This window comes from Notolabrus celidotus, chromosome 5, assembly GCF_009762535.1.
Source record: "Notolabrus celidotus isolate fNotCel1 chromosome 5, fNotCel1.pri, whole genome shotgun sequence".
NCBI lineage: Eukaryota > Metazoa > Chordata > Actinopteri > Labriformes > Labridae > Notolabrus > Notolabrus celidotus.
Window position 1 is genome coordinate 25,263,597 of NC_048276.1, and position 16,242 is coordinate 25,279,838.

General features: G+C 37.3%; 1 protein-coding gene across 1 annotated transcript in view; it reads right to left on the bottom strand.

Moving 5' to 3' along the window:
* Window positions 1-3,384: 3,384 nt before the first annotated feature.
* Window positions 3,385-16,242, bottom strand: part of LOC117813302 (protein turtle homolog B-like) — a 146,173-nt gene continuing 133,315 nt past the window's right edge. Inside the window, exons 19-20 of the mRNA XM_034684443.1 lie at window positions 10,720-10,847; window positions 3,385-8,240 (exon numbers count right to left, since the gene is read on the bottom strand). Of these exons, the coding sequence (XP_034540334.1) occupies window positions 8,026-8,240; window positions 10,720-10,847 (343 nt within the window). The 3' untranslated portion in view covers window positions 3,385-8,025. The remainder of the gene's footprint in view (window positions 8,241-10,719; window positions 10,848-16,242) is intronic.

The following is a 16,242-nucleotide window of genomic DNA, read 5'->3' on the forward strand; positions in this document are numbered from 1 at the left end:
TGTTTTGTACACAACCTCCAGACAGACGTCATAAATCTTTACTTTGTATTAGATTCTGCTACAATATAAAGCAACAAATGAATATAAAAATAATAGGATATAAACTTGTACATTCTTGAAAACAAGTACTGTCCCCAAATATAGATACTCATATAACCATTTCGGTTCCATGACAATATATAGGTATATTTATTCATACATATATTTTTTATATATGTTTTTCTCTATATTTCCTGGCTCTATGATATTAAATTTTTAAACTAATTTCTAGCATTTAGAAGATTCCCATCACTCACATAGACATTGGTCTGTTACATCGTGTTTTAATGTGTTGCTGAGGCAGACCCTACACTACTCAGTTCTCACACTACTCAGTTCTCACCCGCTGATGTGCATCATATTTTCTTCTACAAAAAAATAGATATGACAAGGTATGCTTATTTGAAATATTATTTACACAGTGTAACAAAGCCTAAAAAGAAAAAAAAAATGTGTAATGCCTTGTTGTACGCTCGTGTTTGGACACTATTTGATCTCAATACTCTCCTCATGTTAATGTAAAGACACACTGATGGCAAGTATTAGTTGTGGTTTGTACCAGTGGTTTTAAATGAGCTTGACTTTATCTCAAGTTTGATATTTAATTGTAGTACTCAGCCTCCCTTTTTACTTCCTATTTGTGACAAGTTCTTGTTTTTGTATGCCATGTCATTTCCCAACAGCTCAGTCTGCAGTTAATGGGAGAATTATGCATTATAATGTCCTCTCATCTTTGAAGTGAGACTTTGAATCATCTTTTGAACATGTGAACTATTCAAGGCCTCATCCTCTCTGTAAAGGAAAGCTATTGATAACGTTTTTCTGGCATGTGAGCAAACAATTCAATAATTGGTGTATTAATTTGTGATATATTTTACTATGCTATACTATTTAGTCATTTCAGTTTGCTTTTCGTGGCCCAAAAAATGCAGAGATAAATTGCAAGCAGAGTCAAAAACAGCGTCTATTTACACAGATAACGGTTGGAACGCTCATTTAGGCTCAGTTTTTTAGATATGTGTGATATTTTAAAATTGTTATCTTAGGAAATATGAAAACCTAAATGGCTGCTCTTCTTGCTACTCAATGGACAAAGGTGTGTATTTGAAAATAACAGAGTTCTTGTTATAAAACACCACAATAATTTAGATTAGAGATTTTCCGTCCTGATAATTTAGAGTAAAAGATTGTTTAATGTGTCAACAATGTGAATATTCCCTCACAGCTTTATATTAGGTTTCTCTTTTTATTCATCGTGAACTATGCAGGACCAGAATAGAACCACGCCAAAGCAAGACTCCTCTGCCTGGGGGTCAAATCAATACAGTACTCATTTTCTTTTTACAGAGATCCTTTTTTTTTAAACTTTGTTATGGTTTTTCGTCACCATTACTAATTATAAACTATTATGGGACTCTTGTACTGTGCCATCTACTTCCATAAAAATGTGTAGCATTACTTGTTTCTGTTTACTTCAGACTACAGTGTGTGATGTGCTGCTGTAACAATCTCAAACTACATCACAGATAGTGTAAAGAGTAAATTAAACTGCCCTCACTTCAACACAATCTAGATTATCTATATAGGGTTAATTTATACATATCATGATCTCTCTATCGGCATGGCAGGTTCTTTTGTTACATCCCAACGTTATTGTTGTAAAACTAGATAAAGGGCCAACATTTTGATTTTTCAGTTTAAGTGTCTTTAAAGTGTATATTTTAATCAAAGCAAATGTACAGCAGGGTTATTTTAGTAGCTTCAGGATTTTAATTTTCCACAGTAGATACGATCCTACAGTTTGGTGCACTTTTATGCACATCTTTAAAGTGTGGGGGCCTCATGAGGCAAGTGAGTAAAACAAAGAAAATTGCAACACCTGTTTTTGTCAGTGAAAATGTGTCAGAAAAAGGTTGGACTTGCTTTCTTCCAAATTTCTAATGTGTCTAATAAAATCATAAATGTTACATGTTAATGTAGCTAATAAATAATTCTGACTATTCTTTATTCTTGTGGCAATTAAATGTTAAAACCAAAGATAGTTAAAAATATCAAAACACTTTTCTAACTTTTAAACTATTTTCCTGAATGTTTTTCAGATGGCAAAAGATAACTTTTTTTTTTTCCTTTTTTGACTACTTCACTTTTTAAGGGATGACAAAACAAAAGTTGTAGCTCCTTTTTAAATTTGTTCTTAAGCCATAAATAACAAAGGAAAATTCATATTAAATTGAGTCAGAAAATACATGACCACTTCCTTGTTTTTCCTCACTTGCCTCTCAGGGCTTCCGTATAAAACAGCGTTTCACAGTCAGTTTAAAGCTCCACCATGTACTCTCATCTTTCAGGAAATCCTAGCTGCTGTGTTAGCTTGAGCTTCAAAATTGGCACTAACAGTTCATCACTGTGGCTCTTTTGATTTTTTGAATATTAAAGCTAAAGGATGTTTGGTGTAGTGATGATTTTCCATGTGTCTGATTAGCACTGAATGTTTTATACCATGCAGAAAATGTCTTTTAACTTTATACTCTGTATATGGAAACATTTGACAGTGGCACATTAATAGGTATACAGTACTTCTTTGTTGAGGCAGATGTTACCTCACCCTCACCCTAAGTAAAGATTTATCATGCTCACGCAGTCCTCTCTTAAAATAAGTCTCTTTAAAGCCCTTTGAGATGAAATATCTGCACAGTCACACAAAATTCATTTCCCTTCCGAGCTGGTTTGAACGGCTATCCTGTCTTGAATTTTTAGGGTTGTCAACGTAGTTGGTATTGTCAAGTCTCTCTGTTCATTTAACCCAAACATATCAAATTAAAGTCAAACCACTGAACCGTCATTACGAGGGAAATAGAGATTTCAGTGCTTTGGTTCGATGAAGCAGTTTGGACATGATGTGGACGGGAGGAAACTTTAATTCAGAAAATATATGATGGCACTGCAAACACAGTCGCAGCAGCATCTACAGAAAACTATCATATTTAAATAAAAAACGGAAATATATTTTTAGATTAACTTCTGTAATTGCATGCATATTATTGACCAATTTTAATAAAATATGCAATTTTTTATATATTACATCTTCAACATATAGATAAAATATATCTACACATTTTGATAGAATTTTCTTTATATTTAAGGTCTTATAATCTGTTAGTGTTTTGGATTCTTTAAATGTGGGATAATTACAGTATTGATCAATATGTCTAGTGAAAAGTTGGCAAAGCGCATTCATTGAGATTTTGCAGATACCATATATTTTCAATAAATTGTAAAGTTAACAGAACCAATACAAAAGATATGAGTTGGAACAATATGATAATTAGAAGCTGTGTTTATGGATAATATAGGTATGTTAGCTTTTATTGGATTTCATAAACTCTTTAAAGGAAGGTTCAGCACATTCTGGCACCTGTTTTTGTTTACAGGAATGTCAGATTCCCAACTTTAGGGGTCTATCTTGCAAATATCTCATAAGTCATGTTAATATATTCATCAAAGTCTACATGGGGCAATTCATGTTTAAGTGATGGAAATCACTCCGTCCATTCAATAGATTTACTTTGTCTTTCATACAGTGTTTAATGCAATGATTTCTGTCTCCACCCAACCCAGTTCACAGAGCTCCCTTAAAAGGACCCGAGCAGACCCACAGCAACACAAACATCAGAAGTTCTGCAGTGTTAAACCAAAACAAAAAACACAACATCCTTTAGAAAGGAATCCATGGAGCTCTTCTTTTTGTAAACCTCTCTATGAACAGCATAAAAAGGCTTTCATGACAGAAGAGCTCCTTGTTTCTCTTTCAGTGTGATTTTGAATCAAACCACGACTCCAACAAGCGCCCTCTCACCACAATACATGTAGCCGTGCAGCTTTGACTCATGTCCTCCAAATACAGTAAACAGCAATTTTATGGCTCTGAAAATGGAAGTGGCATTTCTCATTCTCATTTATGTAGAAGAACCACTCTGAAGCACAGCATTACTTCATGGGTAGCTAAGCACCTTAGACTGCAAGAAGAGCCTATATTTGACACCACCACCACCACCAAGGAACTATGGTGAGTAATTACTTTTCAGCTCTTTACACAATATTTAAAACCAGTGAAAACTGGTTGCTAAACATTAGCAATCCAATAATCAGTTGATAAAAGCGTAGAGAACACATTTTGTAAGTCAAATCTGTTACTGTACTTTTGTTTATAGCTGCCTTGAAGAGCAAAGCAGAGGTGAAAGCATGACAGGCTGTAAACTTCACACACCAAGTCTCAAAATGAACAGGAGGGGCTGAGAACTGAGGTGCTGCACCTAGCTGCTAGCCAGGGGCCTGTTTTGGTTTATAGTTCTGATTCCTTCAGAGTTTATTATTCAGAAGGATCTGAATTATGGGCAGAGGTCTACTTCTCTCTGGATCAAAAGGATGCTGGACTGAAAACTAATACAAAGCATTTAAATCAAGTGTTTTTCAGAAGCGCATCAGCAGGACTTTGGGGGCTCGAGCTGAGTTGCAACTAACTTTTGCTCAGCTTATTTCTTTGATATACTCAAATCACAGGTGAAGTGTTTTTCCATTCAGAGAAAGTAGATGGTTTATTGGTTTTAATGTCTGGCAGAAAGCCAGGGTGTTTGGTCAGGGACTCTGCCAAGAGTTTGATGTTTAACTAATTCTGATTTGGGTTCAGCCTTTTTTTTTTAACGTTTGTCTTTGGAACTGTAATATAATATTTAAATTAGTTTTAATAAAATAACCGGATGTATTTTAATTAATCATTTATTAATTTTAAGCATTTCAATTATGCACTGAGAGTGGTGAGTGTTGGGCTGTGTAGGGCAACACTGCAGGGGGGATTTGGAGGTCTGAGCCAGCCTGGAGCAGCCTGTGACTCTGAATACATGGAGAGATGTTCTCGGGTGAATTCAAATATAGAATTCAGAGGTAAGACTTCAGAGCACAAAGACTTGGTTGCGGCCCATCATATAGTGTGTAAAGACTGCAGATGATTCTACCACCACAGCCCTCTTGTGTGGGGTTTCTGGGGCATCTTAGGGCTGTGTCTGACACAGATTGAGTTACTGAAAGCCTGAATCTACAAAAGGTGTTCTAGGGATTGCTATACAGAATCTGTTTTGATTAAGGCAGGACGGTAAGACTCTGTAGTTTGTGACTTCAGAGCACCATAACACTGGAAGATGTGAAGGGTCAATTATACATCAGTAAATCACCAAGTTTATATTCAAATATTTAAAAATATTTTGATTTCTTTTTTGATGCCTTATTTCTTCTTTATTTCTTTCAGTTTTTTTAATTAGTTTTTCATTAGTTTATATTTTATGTGTTCGCCCATTATCATATTTTTTAAATGCTATTTATGTTATCGTTTTGTTTTTCAGAGTTATATAAACGACATCGATTGTTGTTAACAGATGCTTCAGCCTTGGATACTTACCTACACATTAAATAAAGGCACATAAGTTTCAAACTTAATTGGCTGTTTTTTAAGATGCTTTAATATATGATGCACTTATTTACTCTTTACTTCTCTACTTTTTGTGTTATGCAGGATAAAGTTGTGTCAAAATATTTTTGCATGTCTGTTCATGCTTCATGATTCCACTTGAGACATACAGTTAGTTTTCCCTTTTATGTTGAATATGTAATTGTAAATGATGCATGTCTCTTCCTCATTCCTCTGTACTTTTAAATGCAGCTTTTGAAAGTAGGGGTTTGTCTTCAGAGCAGAATTGTGACTTTGTCCTTGTGCTGGCATTTGAGGTGGAAATATCTTAATAAAACCACTAAGTGGTCAATTGTAGCTGATTTTAGAAGACAGTGTTGGAGTTGCGTTTGCTCAAAATTACAATTACAGTATTACATAAATAAATACAAAGATAGAAACCTGTGTATATCCCTCTAATCACATTTCAGCAGGACACGCTGCTTTCATGTGGTATCAGGAGCCAAAGATATGTGAGTGAATGCATCCTCTGCAGAAACTGAGCACCTTTTGAGCAGAACTGAGAGAAACTGAAAAAAAAGGACAAGAGAAGCTAGAACTGTTGGAGCTCACACCCTTCCTTTGCTGATCTAAGAAGTAAAAAGTGTGTTTAGTTGTGTCTTTAATGTTATGGCACTTTCTTCACTGATAACATTTAAAGCCCCCAGTCACCACATTTTCATGCCAGGCGGACAGACGAACTTTATCATCTCAATGACCAAAATCATTTTGCTTACTCTGCGTTGCCTTCACTTCCTCGTAGTATATTCTTTAGGGATGACAGTACTCTAAGAATTTCCATTTTAAATGACCAACACATAGAGAGACAAAATACAAAGGCTGTGAAAGGATAATGTCCAAAACACATGCAAACACAAACAAAGACAAATAAAAACTCTAATCGTAATAAAAATCAGACAAAAGTGATGCTGGCAACCAACTAGAAAATCCATTAAGGCCAAACAAAGCTGATATTTTTTATATGCCCGCTAGTATGAAAAAGTTCTATCACTCACTATGGCACAAACTCTTATCCTCCACTATGAGTGGTTGTTGTTTTTAATTGTTTTTGGCATAACTATATTTCTTTCTGAACCCTCTACACTAACCTAAAGAAGAAGTACAGGAGAGGATCTGATGACATGGACAAGATTTTGCTCCAGTGCAAACTGTAATAAGATATGAAAAGCTAAAGATAATTGGAGCATTTATGTGATGTCTTGTGAAAGTAAGTGCATAACAACTTTTTATTGTGCCTGGTAATGGTGGTCATAGTGAATGAAATGCTGATGTACAGTATGAATTAGGCAAAGTCAAAAGATAGATATTGTTTTCTGTAGGCCGAGTAGAGAAACTGGGGTTGTGTTTGATTTTGTAAAACATTCTTAAAATGACAATTCAACTTCCTGATCATTGATGAAGGAGCAGAAATGATGAATAGGGGTGTATTTCTAAACCGACATGAACAAATGATTATTCTACAATAAAAACTAATTAGATAAACCCAACAAACGAGAATCAAGAGCAAGTAATTGTGAGAGAAGTGAGCCAATAAAGACTAAAATAGGTGAAGAAGGCTAGTTTGTTCTGCTGGCTGATCCTGGTGGTTGTGTGATCTCGTGTCCTGTGCTCTGAGGTATACTTGGTAAGAAGTGAGAACACCCATGATTGTGAGGCATGTTTCTCGGCAGAAAAGAGACGTTGCTGGCGGAGAGGATCCCGTGGAAGGTGCTGTAAACGGAGACCCACGGGGGTTTTTTTTGAGGGAGGGATTGGCTCAGCACAAGAATCATGATCAAAGCCTGGAGAAGCCGTTCAAGTTACCGACCGTGGACTTAACTTGGGTGGGACAACTTGGAATTTTTTGATTAAAAGATGGCGGCGGTAGTCATGTATTGCCTCTATTGGAATTGTTTTGCACTGGAGTAAAACTTTGGACAACAGTGGCAGCTATCAGTTGGATTTTTATCACTAAGATTTTCATTAATGTGTTTTATAAAGGGAATACTACCTGATTTAAACATACACAGATCTGTCTTGTGCATTCAGGCTCCCCAGTAACAAGATGATGAAAATAATCCAAATTTCTTTCAAGGGCAAGCCTTAGATGCACATTTGTGATGCCATTTAATCACCAATGCTACTTCATCTTTGACATTAGATTGGGGAAAATCGCTAGTCTGTACCTTTTGAATGAACAAAAGAAGTTTGGTCACTGAAGTTCATTCTTGTGGGTTCTTGATCTGGTTTCTGATGATTCTCGTTATCACAGATTAGCGTGAGAACAAGGCAGAGTGCTTACTAATGCAGATTTAACTGACCAAAGGTGCAGCCATAAATCAATTCTGAATGCTGAAAGTTAGTGCTACTCCCTTTAAAGTACATTTGTTAAAAGTGTTTTATTTTTCCATCTGCAGTGCAGCTAATTTATTTCTTTTTAATGAGGGGGAGTATTGCATGGTTGTGACCTTGTCCTCGAGGGCTTTTTAAAGGAGTGTGGCATGGTCCAGGTCTATGTTGTCCATGCTGGCCAAAATAGCCTTCTGGTCCTCACGGATCGGGCGGCGGTACAGCAGAGCAGAAAAGCGAGTGTATGGGTCATGGAGGATGGGCCGTTTCTTCTTCTTGCGGAGGTAGAGAGCTTCTTCGGGCTGGAGTACCTGAGAGGTGTAGGCCTGCTGGGTCTGAGAGGTGGAGACACCTGGAGGAGAGGAGATTAAAAGCATGTTACAAGATACCACCAGAACTCACAGTGACGATGTTTAAAGACTCACCCTGAGGCAAAACATTTTACACTCTGCCTGTTCCAGTGTTTTTAGTTAACCATGTTTTGTAGGGGGTGTCTTCACCGGTTGCAAAAATAAATCATTTGAGTTGTTCTTACCAAAAGCAGACCCTGCTCTTCCACACACAGCCTGTTGTTCAGTTTTTGCTGCCAGTCAACCAAGAGAGGGGCTTACCAAGCATATCCAGCCTCTCTCCAAAACAGTGCAAAACTGGCCAATGGCAGAGGATTCACAGACCAATGATTTATACACTCCAAGTAAACATGAGCACTGATGACTAAAAATGCGGACTGAAATTAAGTGGGGGACTTGGACTTCTTTATTTTTCTTGTTTTTGTTACTGTTTCTCACGAGACCCTAATAATTTATTCAGTTTTGGGGAACCGTTGACATGAGTTTTCACCTGCATGCACGTCACTTGCTGTTCAGCAACAGTTCCTGCCATGATGCTGAAAGAGGTGCAGAATTGTGTATGGACTGTATGGATGTTTCCCTACCAATCTCAAACGATGGCTGAAATGTCCCCACCAATACTGATTGGCTTAGCTCCCTGTAGGCTGTTTCGCTTGTAGGTTTCACCAGTGTTGACGGTGCACTCATGTCTGAGGATGTCGGCAGGCAAGAAAAGATGGATGGACATTAGAAGCTATTTCAACAAAGGAAAATAGTCCCCCCCATAGGCAACCGCCATTGGTCCCCACCAATGTCAAAATCAAACCTACACCCTTGGGTGCCACAAATTGTGAGTTTCGCTTTCAAATATTTTACATCAAGAGCATGCAGCATTTTTATATGTAGATAACTTTTATCGTCAACTATTAATTACTTTACTGTGAGCAAGCTAACATTTAGTCTCTAAAGCGACTCAACCACTGGATCCAAGATGTTTGATCAAGTCAACCTCTAATAAAAAGTTTGGAGTCTAACAGCAGGTCTCCTTCTAAAGATTACTTAATTTATTGTGTTTTGCGGCAGCCACTTCTCAAAGCATGATGTGAGATACATGGTATCTAGCTGGCAGGGTCACGTTTTAAAAAGATTTTCTCCAGAATTGGGTCATAATTGTAAACTTGTGTTCCATAAAAAAGTGCAGTCTGTCCTGAATGACAAACATTTAACTTAGTTCCCTGATTTTGGGAAAACAGGAATATGTTCAAATGTGTTTTTTTGTTTTCTTTTTTGGTTGCCTCCCAACTGCTTTTTCTTGGTTTTGATATATGAAATAAAAAGCTTCCTGACTAATTACCCAGCTCACTAGTGCTTTGACTGGGTGCACCATTTGTTCTAAGTGTTTGAACAGTTATGCACCAACTTTTAAAAAACAGGATTACAAACTTTTAGAGGAGTGGCTGCAGGGACCTGGTTGGAATGGTGTCAGAGAGCGAGCAGGGAATGAGCAGCAAAGCAGACAGGTGGACAAAAATGACATACTCAGCCATATAAGTGAACACAGTCTGGACCAGGACAGCAGGATGACCGATATACATTATTGAGTTGACTTACAGCTGCTCTGAGCAGAAATCTGCCTCCTGATCAGAGAACAGCTCCACGGTGCCAACAAAAAAATCCATGTATGCACTGTGAAACCATCTACCATAAAATCCAGAACAGAAGTCACACTGGAGGAGAAGACTTTATTTCCCAGAGGGGAACAAGGTTTTAAAGAGGTGTGTATCATCAAAATCTTGTTTACAATGTATTTCAACATTATGTTGATTTCTGGCTGCCCCCCCCCCCCCCCCCCCCCCCAACAAATGTATAAAATGTAAAAAAAAAGTGCTCTCTGGATGCCACTAAATGTATGAAATGTACAAAAAAAAGTTCCCTCTGGGTACCAATGTAGTTCATTGTTATGTTTTCCTTTTTCATAGTTCAATATCCAGCACAAATGATCCCATAAATATTCATCAGAATGCACAGAATTAAGTTTTAGCTGCTCAAAATTTTCTGGGGGAGGCCCTCCTCTTGTTTACGCTGCCTTGATACACCTAAATGAACCCTAAACTGTAAATACCAGGTGTTTAAAAGGTGCCCTTTTTTTCTCCTCGCCCCTGCCCCTCAAACAGCCTGAGTACGCTACTGAGCACAAGCACAGCAAAGATAAGTGCAAGCAGGAACAATTTGGGTGTGAGAGCAGGGTTGGGAGAGAAAGAATGACAAAATATTGACAAATCATGAAGTCATGCTCTCAGTGTGAAAACCCAGACCTGTTTCTATGAAGTATGAAAAAAATGATGTATCAGCTACCTGTGGCTGTTGGCAGAGGTACAGATAATGTCACAGACTATAGCGATACATTCCTTGTGAATATACAAACATGGGAATACATCTATGAAAGCAAAATAAATATTTCACCTTTAGGGAAAAAAGAACAGGGAGGAACAGGGTTCACACCTGCTTTCTTTCTGGTCTTGGAGTTATTGTTGTTCATCATCATCTTCTTGGCCTTTTTAATACGTTGGTATCTCAGTGCATCAATCCTCTCAGACCCCGAAAGGGCACTCGGCGCACCTCGACGCTTTCTGGATAGAGGACAGAGAGAGGGGGAAACGGGTAACTCCAGGCAAAATGTTATCAGTGGACTGTGTTTCTGCACTACGGAGTGCAACCAAACCAGAAACCCACACAATCTCAAAACAGCACTGCTCGTGCTAAGCAAGATGTGCGGCACATATCCAAAGGATCAATGTGAGACACCGGAAGAGCTGTATTCTTTAAAATCCAGAAAAAACAATTTGATTATTCTGATCACCAAAGTCTTGCATGTCATCTGGTTTTACCTATTTCATTTTGGTAAACAACGATTATGTTTTAACAAAATTAGTTCAGAATTCCAGATGCAGATAAGTTGTGAAACTTTAAATTTGTCTGTCCTTTGGGGACATTTAATACATTCTGCTCAAATTGATCCAAACAGTCTCTATTCAGAGGAAAGCCAAGTTTTACATGACCCCTGAAATCATCTATTCACTTCATGGTGTAGATTAAACAGTGAGTAAAATCTTTGAGAAGATACAACATTATAGCATATTTGCACTGTTGGTTTCAGAGGGAACTGAAAAATGTTGAGTATTTTGAACATTTCGATTGATTTCAAGTTTGCAGATTGTGTAATTCTTAAAAAAAAGAAACTCTGAAAATAACAGGTGCAAATGTTTCCTTGCTGTGTATATTTTTAGCTGCTTATGATTGCATCTACAGACCTCCCTCCCGTTTATGGAGGGACTTGGCAGCCAACAGACTTCTGCCACAAACACACACTCAGATCTCTCAAGGCACAAAAACAATTAGCATTACAGAAAGGCCATCTTCCCACCGCGGCTGCAGAGAGAAACCGATGGTCGTTAGTAGAGGGGGAGAATCACAGCTGAGCAACAAAGCATCATCAATATGTATTCATAGACATGGATACTGTCTACAATGGGCTTCACCATGCTGACAGGGGGAGAGATGGCGGGAGGGGAAAATGACTACTTGGGAACAGTCACATAATGAAAAATAAGCCAAAGAAAAGCGAAGCACTAGGACAACAAATGTAACAAGAATTTATCCATATAATTGTTTCTTTTTTTTTGGAAACGGAGGAGCAATATTTAGCAATGGCATGCATGGCAGTTTGCACATGGAACACGACTTTAAAGGGGAATACATTCAAAAGCACTTCATTGGGCAGTTCACTCAAACATATGGGGGTCCTCGAAGCCCCTGTGAGCCACCCCTCAGCAGGCCCATAGCAAAATATTTGTTCCTTAAGGTAGAAGGAAGTGCATAAGCTGTTTCGGCAAGACACTAGCTTCACATTGTAGTGAGAACTGTTTTGCAGTCCAAACTTACAAGTGTAATTGTAAACTCACAGCGGATGGGTTGATTCATGCTCAATACAGATGCTTAATAAAGAGGATTAAGGCCCTGTGTCCACCAGGGATGTGCTTTGACTTACTCTAGCTAAAGCTGTGCTTTTGAGAGAGCTTGTCATGACTCCATTTGGTTGCTGTTAAAATCCTGAAGGAAACATTTTTAAAGACTTTTAGGATGGTTTTGTTCAAACTTCTTTAAACTGGTGCACTGAGAATATACTAAGTTTTAACCCTGGCTAGAGAAACACAAAAGCATTTCTGCTTCATTGGTATTGCAAAAATAAAAAAAGACTGAATAATGGCTCCCAGTGGACACACAGCTTAATGGGACGTCATAAGGCCAATCTTACAAAATATTTCTTGGAGATAAGAGTCCAAAATATTTTCAATTGGTGTCATATCATACAAGCATCTGCACTATTTAAATGGCAAAATGTGTCACGCTTGAGGAGAGTGCTAAGCACATTGTTATCAAGTGGTAATCTAAGAATAAATTATGTGTATGTCGCTGACTGTATTTAAGAAGTGCCACTCTTGTGGTTTTAAAAATGAACACCAATAAAAAGTGGCTTAAACCTGCATTCTATTAAATAACCAGAACTCCAAAAATGCAGTCATTTGCATGAAAGCTGTTGAGTAAATTGAAAAATCCATTACCTCGGTGAACTTTTCCTTAATATTTGTATGATTTCAATTACTAGAGAAAAGTCTTCCTCAGAACAGGATATTCATTTAATAAAATATTAGCCCATTTAAAGTGAAAGAGAATATACACAGAAGGATGTGTTTACTGGGGAGATTGCCTATGACTTACAAGTCTCTACCTCAGTCATGTGTCAACTACAACCCTGATTCCACAAAAAGAAGGGATACGAAAATTTTGATATACATTGTACAAATCATTTAAACCCTTTATTTAATTGAAGGTAGTGCAAAGACAACATATTGTATCAAATGTTCAAACTGAAAATGTTTAATGAAAAATATGCTCATTTTAACTTGATGCCAGCAATATGTTTAAAAGAAAGTCAGGTCAGGGGCACATTTACTATTGTATTGCATCACCTCTTCTTTAACAACACTCAGTAGATGCTTGGCAGCTGAGGAGACCAGTTTATGGACTTTTTAAACGAAATGTTGTACAATTCTTGCCTGATATAAGATTTAGTCTATCAGCAGTTTAGGGTCTCCTTTGTTGTACATTTAATTTCATTATGCTCCAAATGTTTTAAAAGGGTTACATGTTGGGACTATAGGCAGGCCAGTTTTGCACCTTGACTCAGGTGCAGTACTGCCTGAGGACCAAGAGATCAGGGTCGTCCAGTATTGGTTTTGGTCCTTGTCCCTTTTGTACAGAGTTTTCTCAAGATTCTCTGAATCTTTTAATGATATGATGTACTGTAGATGATGCAATCCACTAATTCTTTGTCATTTCACTCTGAGGAACATTATTCTGAAATTGTTGAACTATTTTCTCACACAGTCTCTCACAGAGTGGTGAACTTCTTCTAATCCTAACTTGTGAGGGCCTCTGCAGAGTGTCCAGTTATGTTACTAACCCAGTGTTTCGGCATTACACAACATTTTCAGTGAGTGGTTGTTCCTGTGCCAACTTTTTTTAAACCTGTTGCTGGCATTACATTAAAAAGAAATGTACATTTTTCATAACAGTAGATTTTTAATTTCAACATTTTACAATTAAATATAGGGTTCAATTTGCAAACTATCAAAATCTGTTATTTTTTTTACATTTTACACAGCATCTCCACTTTTTTGGAATCAGGGTTGTAGGATAGAGGCAATGTCTATGTCTATACATCCTCTTTTCCAAATGTGATCACATTTGATCCCCTAAAAACAAGATAGTAAAAGCCAAACTCTTGGTTCAATATGGTTTTCAAAAGACAAGGGGAAAAAATCTGATGTATTTGCTATCAGTGTATTGCCTATGTGGAAACCAGTCCTAATAGACAGACCTTTTATAAGTAGACAGTATGCACAATTATAAAACATTATCCCAAACCAACCTTGGATAAGAAGAAGAAAATGGGTGGACACATTCCTAATAAACTGCTCTGTGTTAAACCATAAATCAAAATCATCTACAAGCAACTCTGCCAAAGGGTGTTAGTCAATAAAGAATGTTATAAATGGTGATAAGGACATTCCCCATCAATTACTACAGCCTCATGCTAGTGTTACAGATTACAGATTACACCACACGTTTTACAATGCAGCAGTTGAAGCTCATTACTTTCAGAGCCTCAATGCTTCATTAGAATTTGAGTAATTGTTAAATCATTAAATCAATGTTATTGTAGTCAATGAGAACAGTCAAATTAAATGGGGGTATCTAAAAATACCTGGAAAGGTCATGCTAGAAAGCATTGCTTTAAAAAGTAAAAATATTTTGACTCTTATTCTATATGATGAAATTGAATTATCATATTTGACCTATGTACCACAAGGAAGGAGAAAACACTGCCATAACTTCTGCATAACCACTTACCAGTGATGCCCTACTACAATACCCCTCATTGTCAATGCAATCCTTTCTGGCATTAAGGGGCTGGATCTATAAGATACTACTTCATAATGAAACGGAAGAAGAGCCGAGGGTACCTGGAGCAACTGGCTGTTATCTTAACAGCTTGCTGGGTGTTGGGTAAAAAAAAACAGTGGTAGAAGCACACTGAAGACTGCTCACTACTCATGTTCCTTGGACAACTAATGGCTCACCAAAAGGAGCCATTGAGTGACCAACACATTCTCATCAAATACGACTGCTTTCTCATGGCTCTCTGCATCTCATGCAGACACATAACATCTGGTATCTTCCTTTCTACTATGTGGTTAACATGAACTGTCTATTTTGGTTAGGTTTAGGAGAAAACCCTGGTTAAGTTTCATAAGAACATCATGGCGAGATCCATGGCCCCTGAAATCAACCTGAAGTGGACAACATTAGTCTTACTACTACCTCAGTTGAAGCAGTTGCTTATATCGTGTTATGATCATTGGATTGGTTTACAATTGAGTTAGCTGGAAGCCAAGTGCATCTCATGTAGACTCTTAAAGACATCTTGTACCTTGGTATGAGCTTTCAACGGCCAATATAGAGTTAGCTCTTGAAAACTTCAAAGTGAGAATAGTAATAATATTTATCCTTTTCAACGACCAAGTTATTTTATTTAGCATTGATTTTGAGATGAAGTTTTGCGAAAAGTAATCCACTAGAAGTTATGGGATTAAGTTTCTTGAATCAAACCAATCATGCAAAAGGGAGGATAGTCATATCAGGAGCCAGGCTAAGCAAATGCTGGACCATTAAGAAACTCAATTGGAATGTATTAGCAAATAAATTTAAACCTAACTTTTGCTGCTTTTGCATCCCTGTGTGTGTTAGCAGAGTGGAAGCGTATTGTGAACTTGATTTTGTATGCTCATCTTACGAAATTACAAATGCAACTTCTAAAGCACTGAGTCGTAGAATTTAAACCAATCTTTAGTCATAGTACTTTACCCCAGTAGATTCCCACATCCTTAAGATTGCAATGCACCACCAGTGTGCCTGATGACATCTCATTTCAAGATTAGACACCCATGACGTGACTGCATTGTCTGGAAAATAGCAATGACAAATGTAGCCACACTTTGCACCAGGAGTAAGACAAAGCCCTAAGTCTGTTTATAAAAATGTCAACTACTTGCATATTTAGGTACTGTTGTTCTCAAATACTTAAAATCTTTTTTATATAGATACTGAAGACTGAAGTTTTTCTATTCATACAAATACAATTATAGTGTAATTATAGAATTGTTACTCAGAATCAAAGAGGTACATAGCAGGGGTTAGCAGCCATGTTAGGTCGCTAGTGTACTTATGGTAGTACTTTTTGAACTGTTGCTTCCTCTAAGAAAGTTTTGTTTGAACAGTGTTTTAAATTTAGAGAACTCTGCAGTGGTTAAACATTCATGTACATATCTCATGTACCTTCTGAAGAGGCCTGTTTTACAGCACCAACATAGACAATACACAAAGTTTAAGTTAACTGCATTT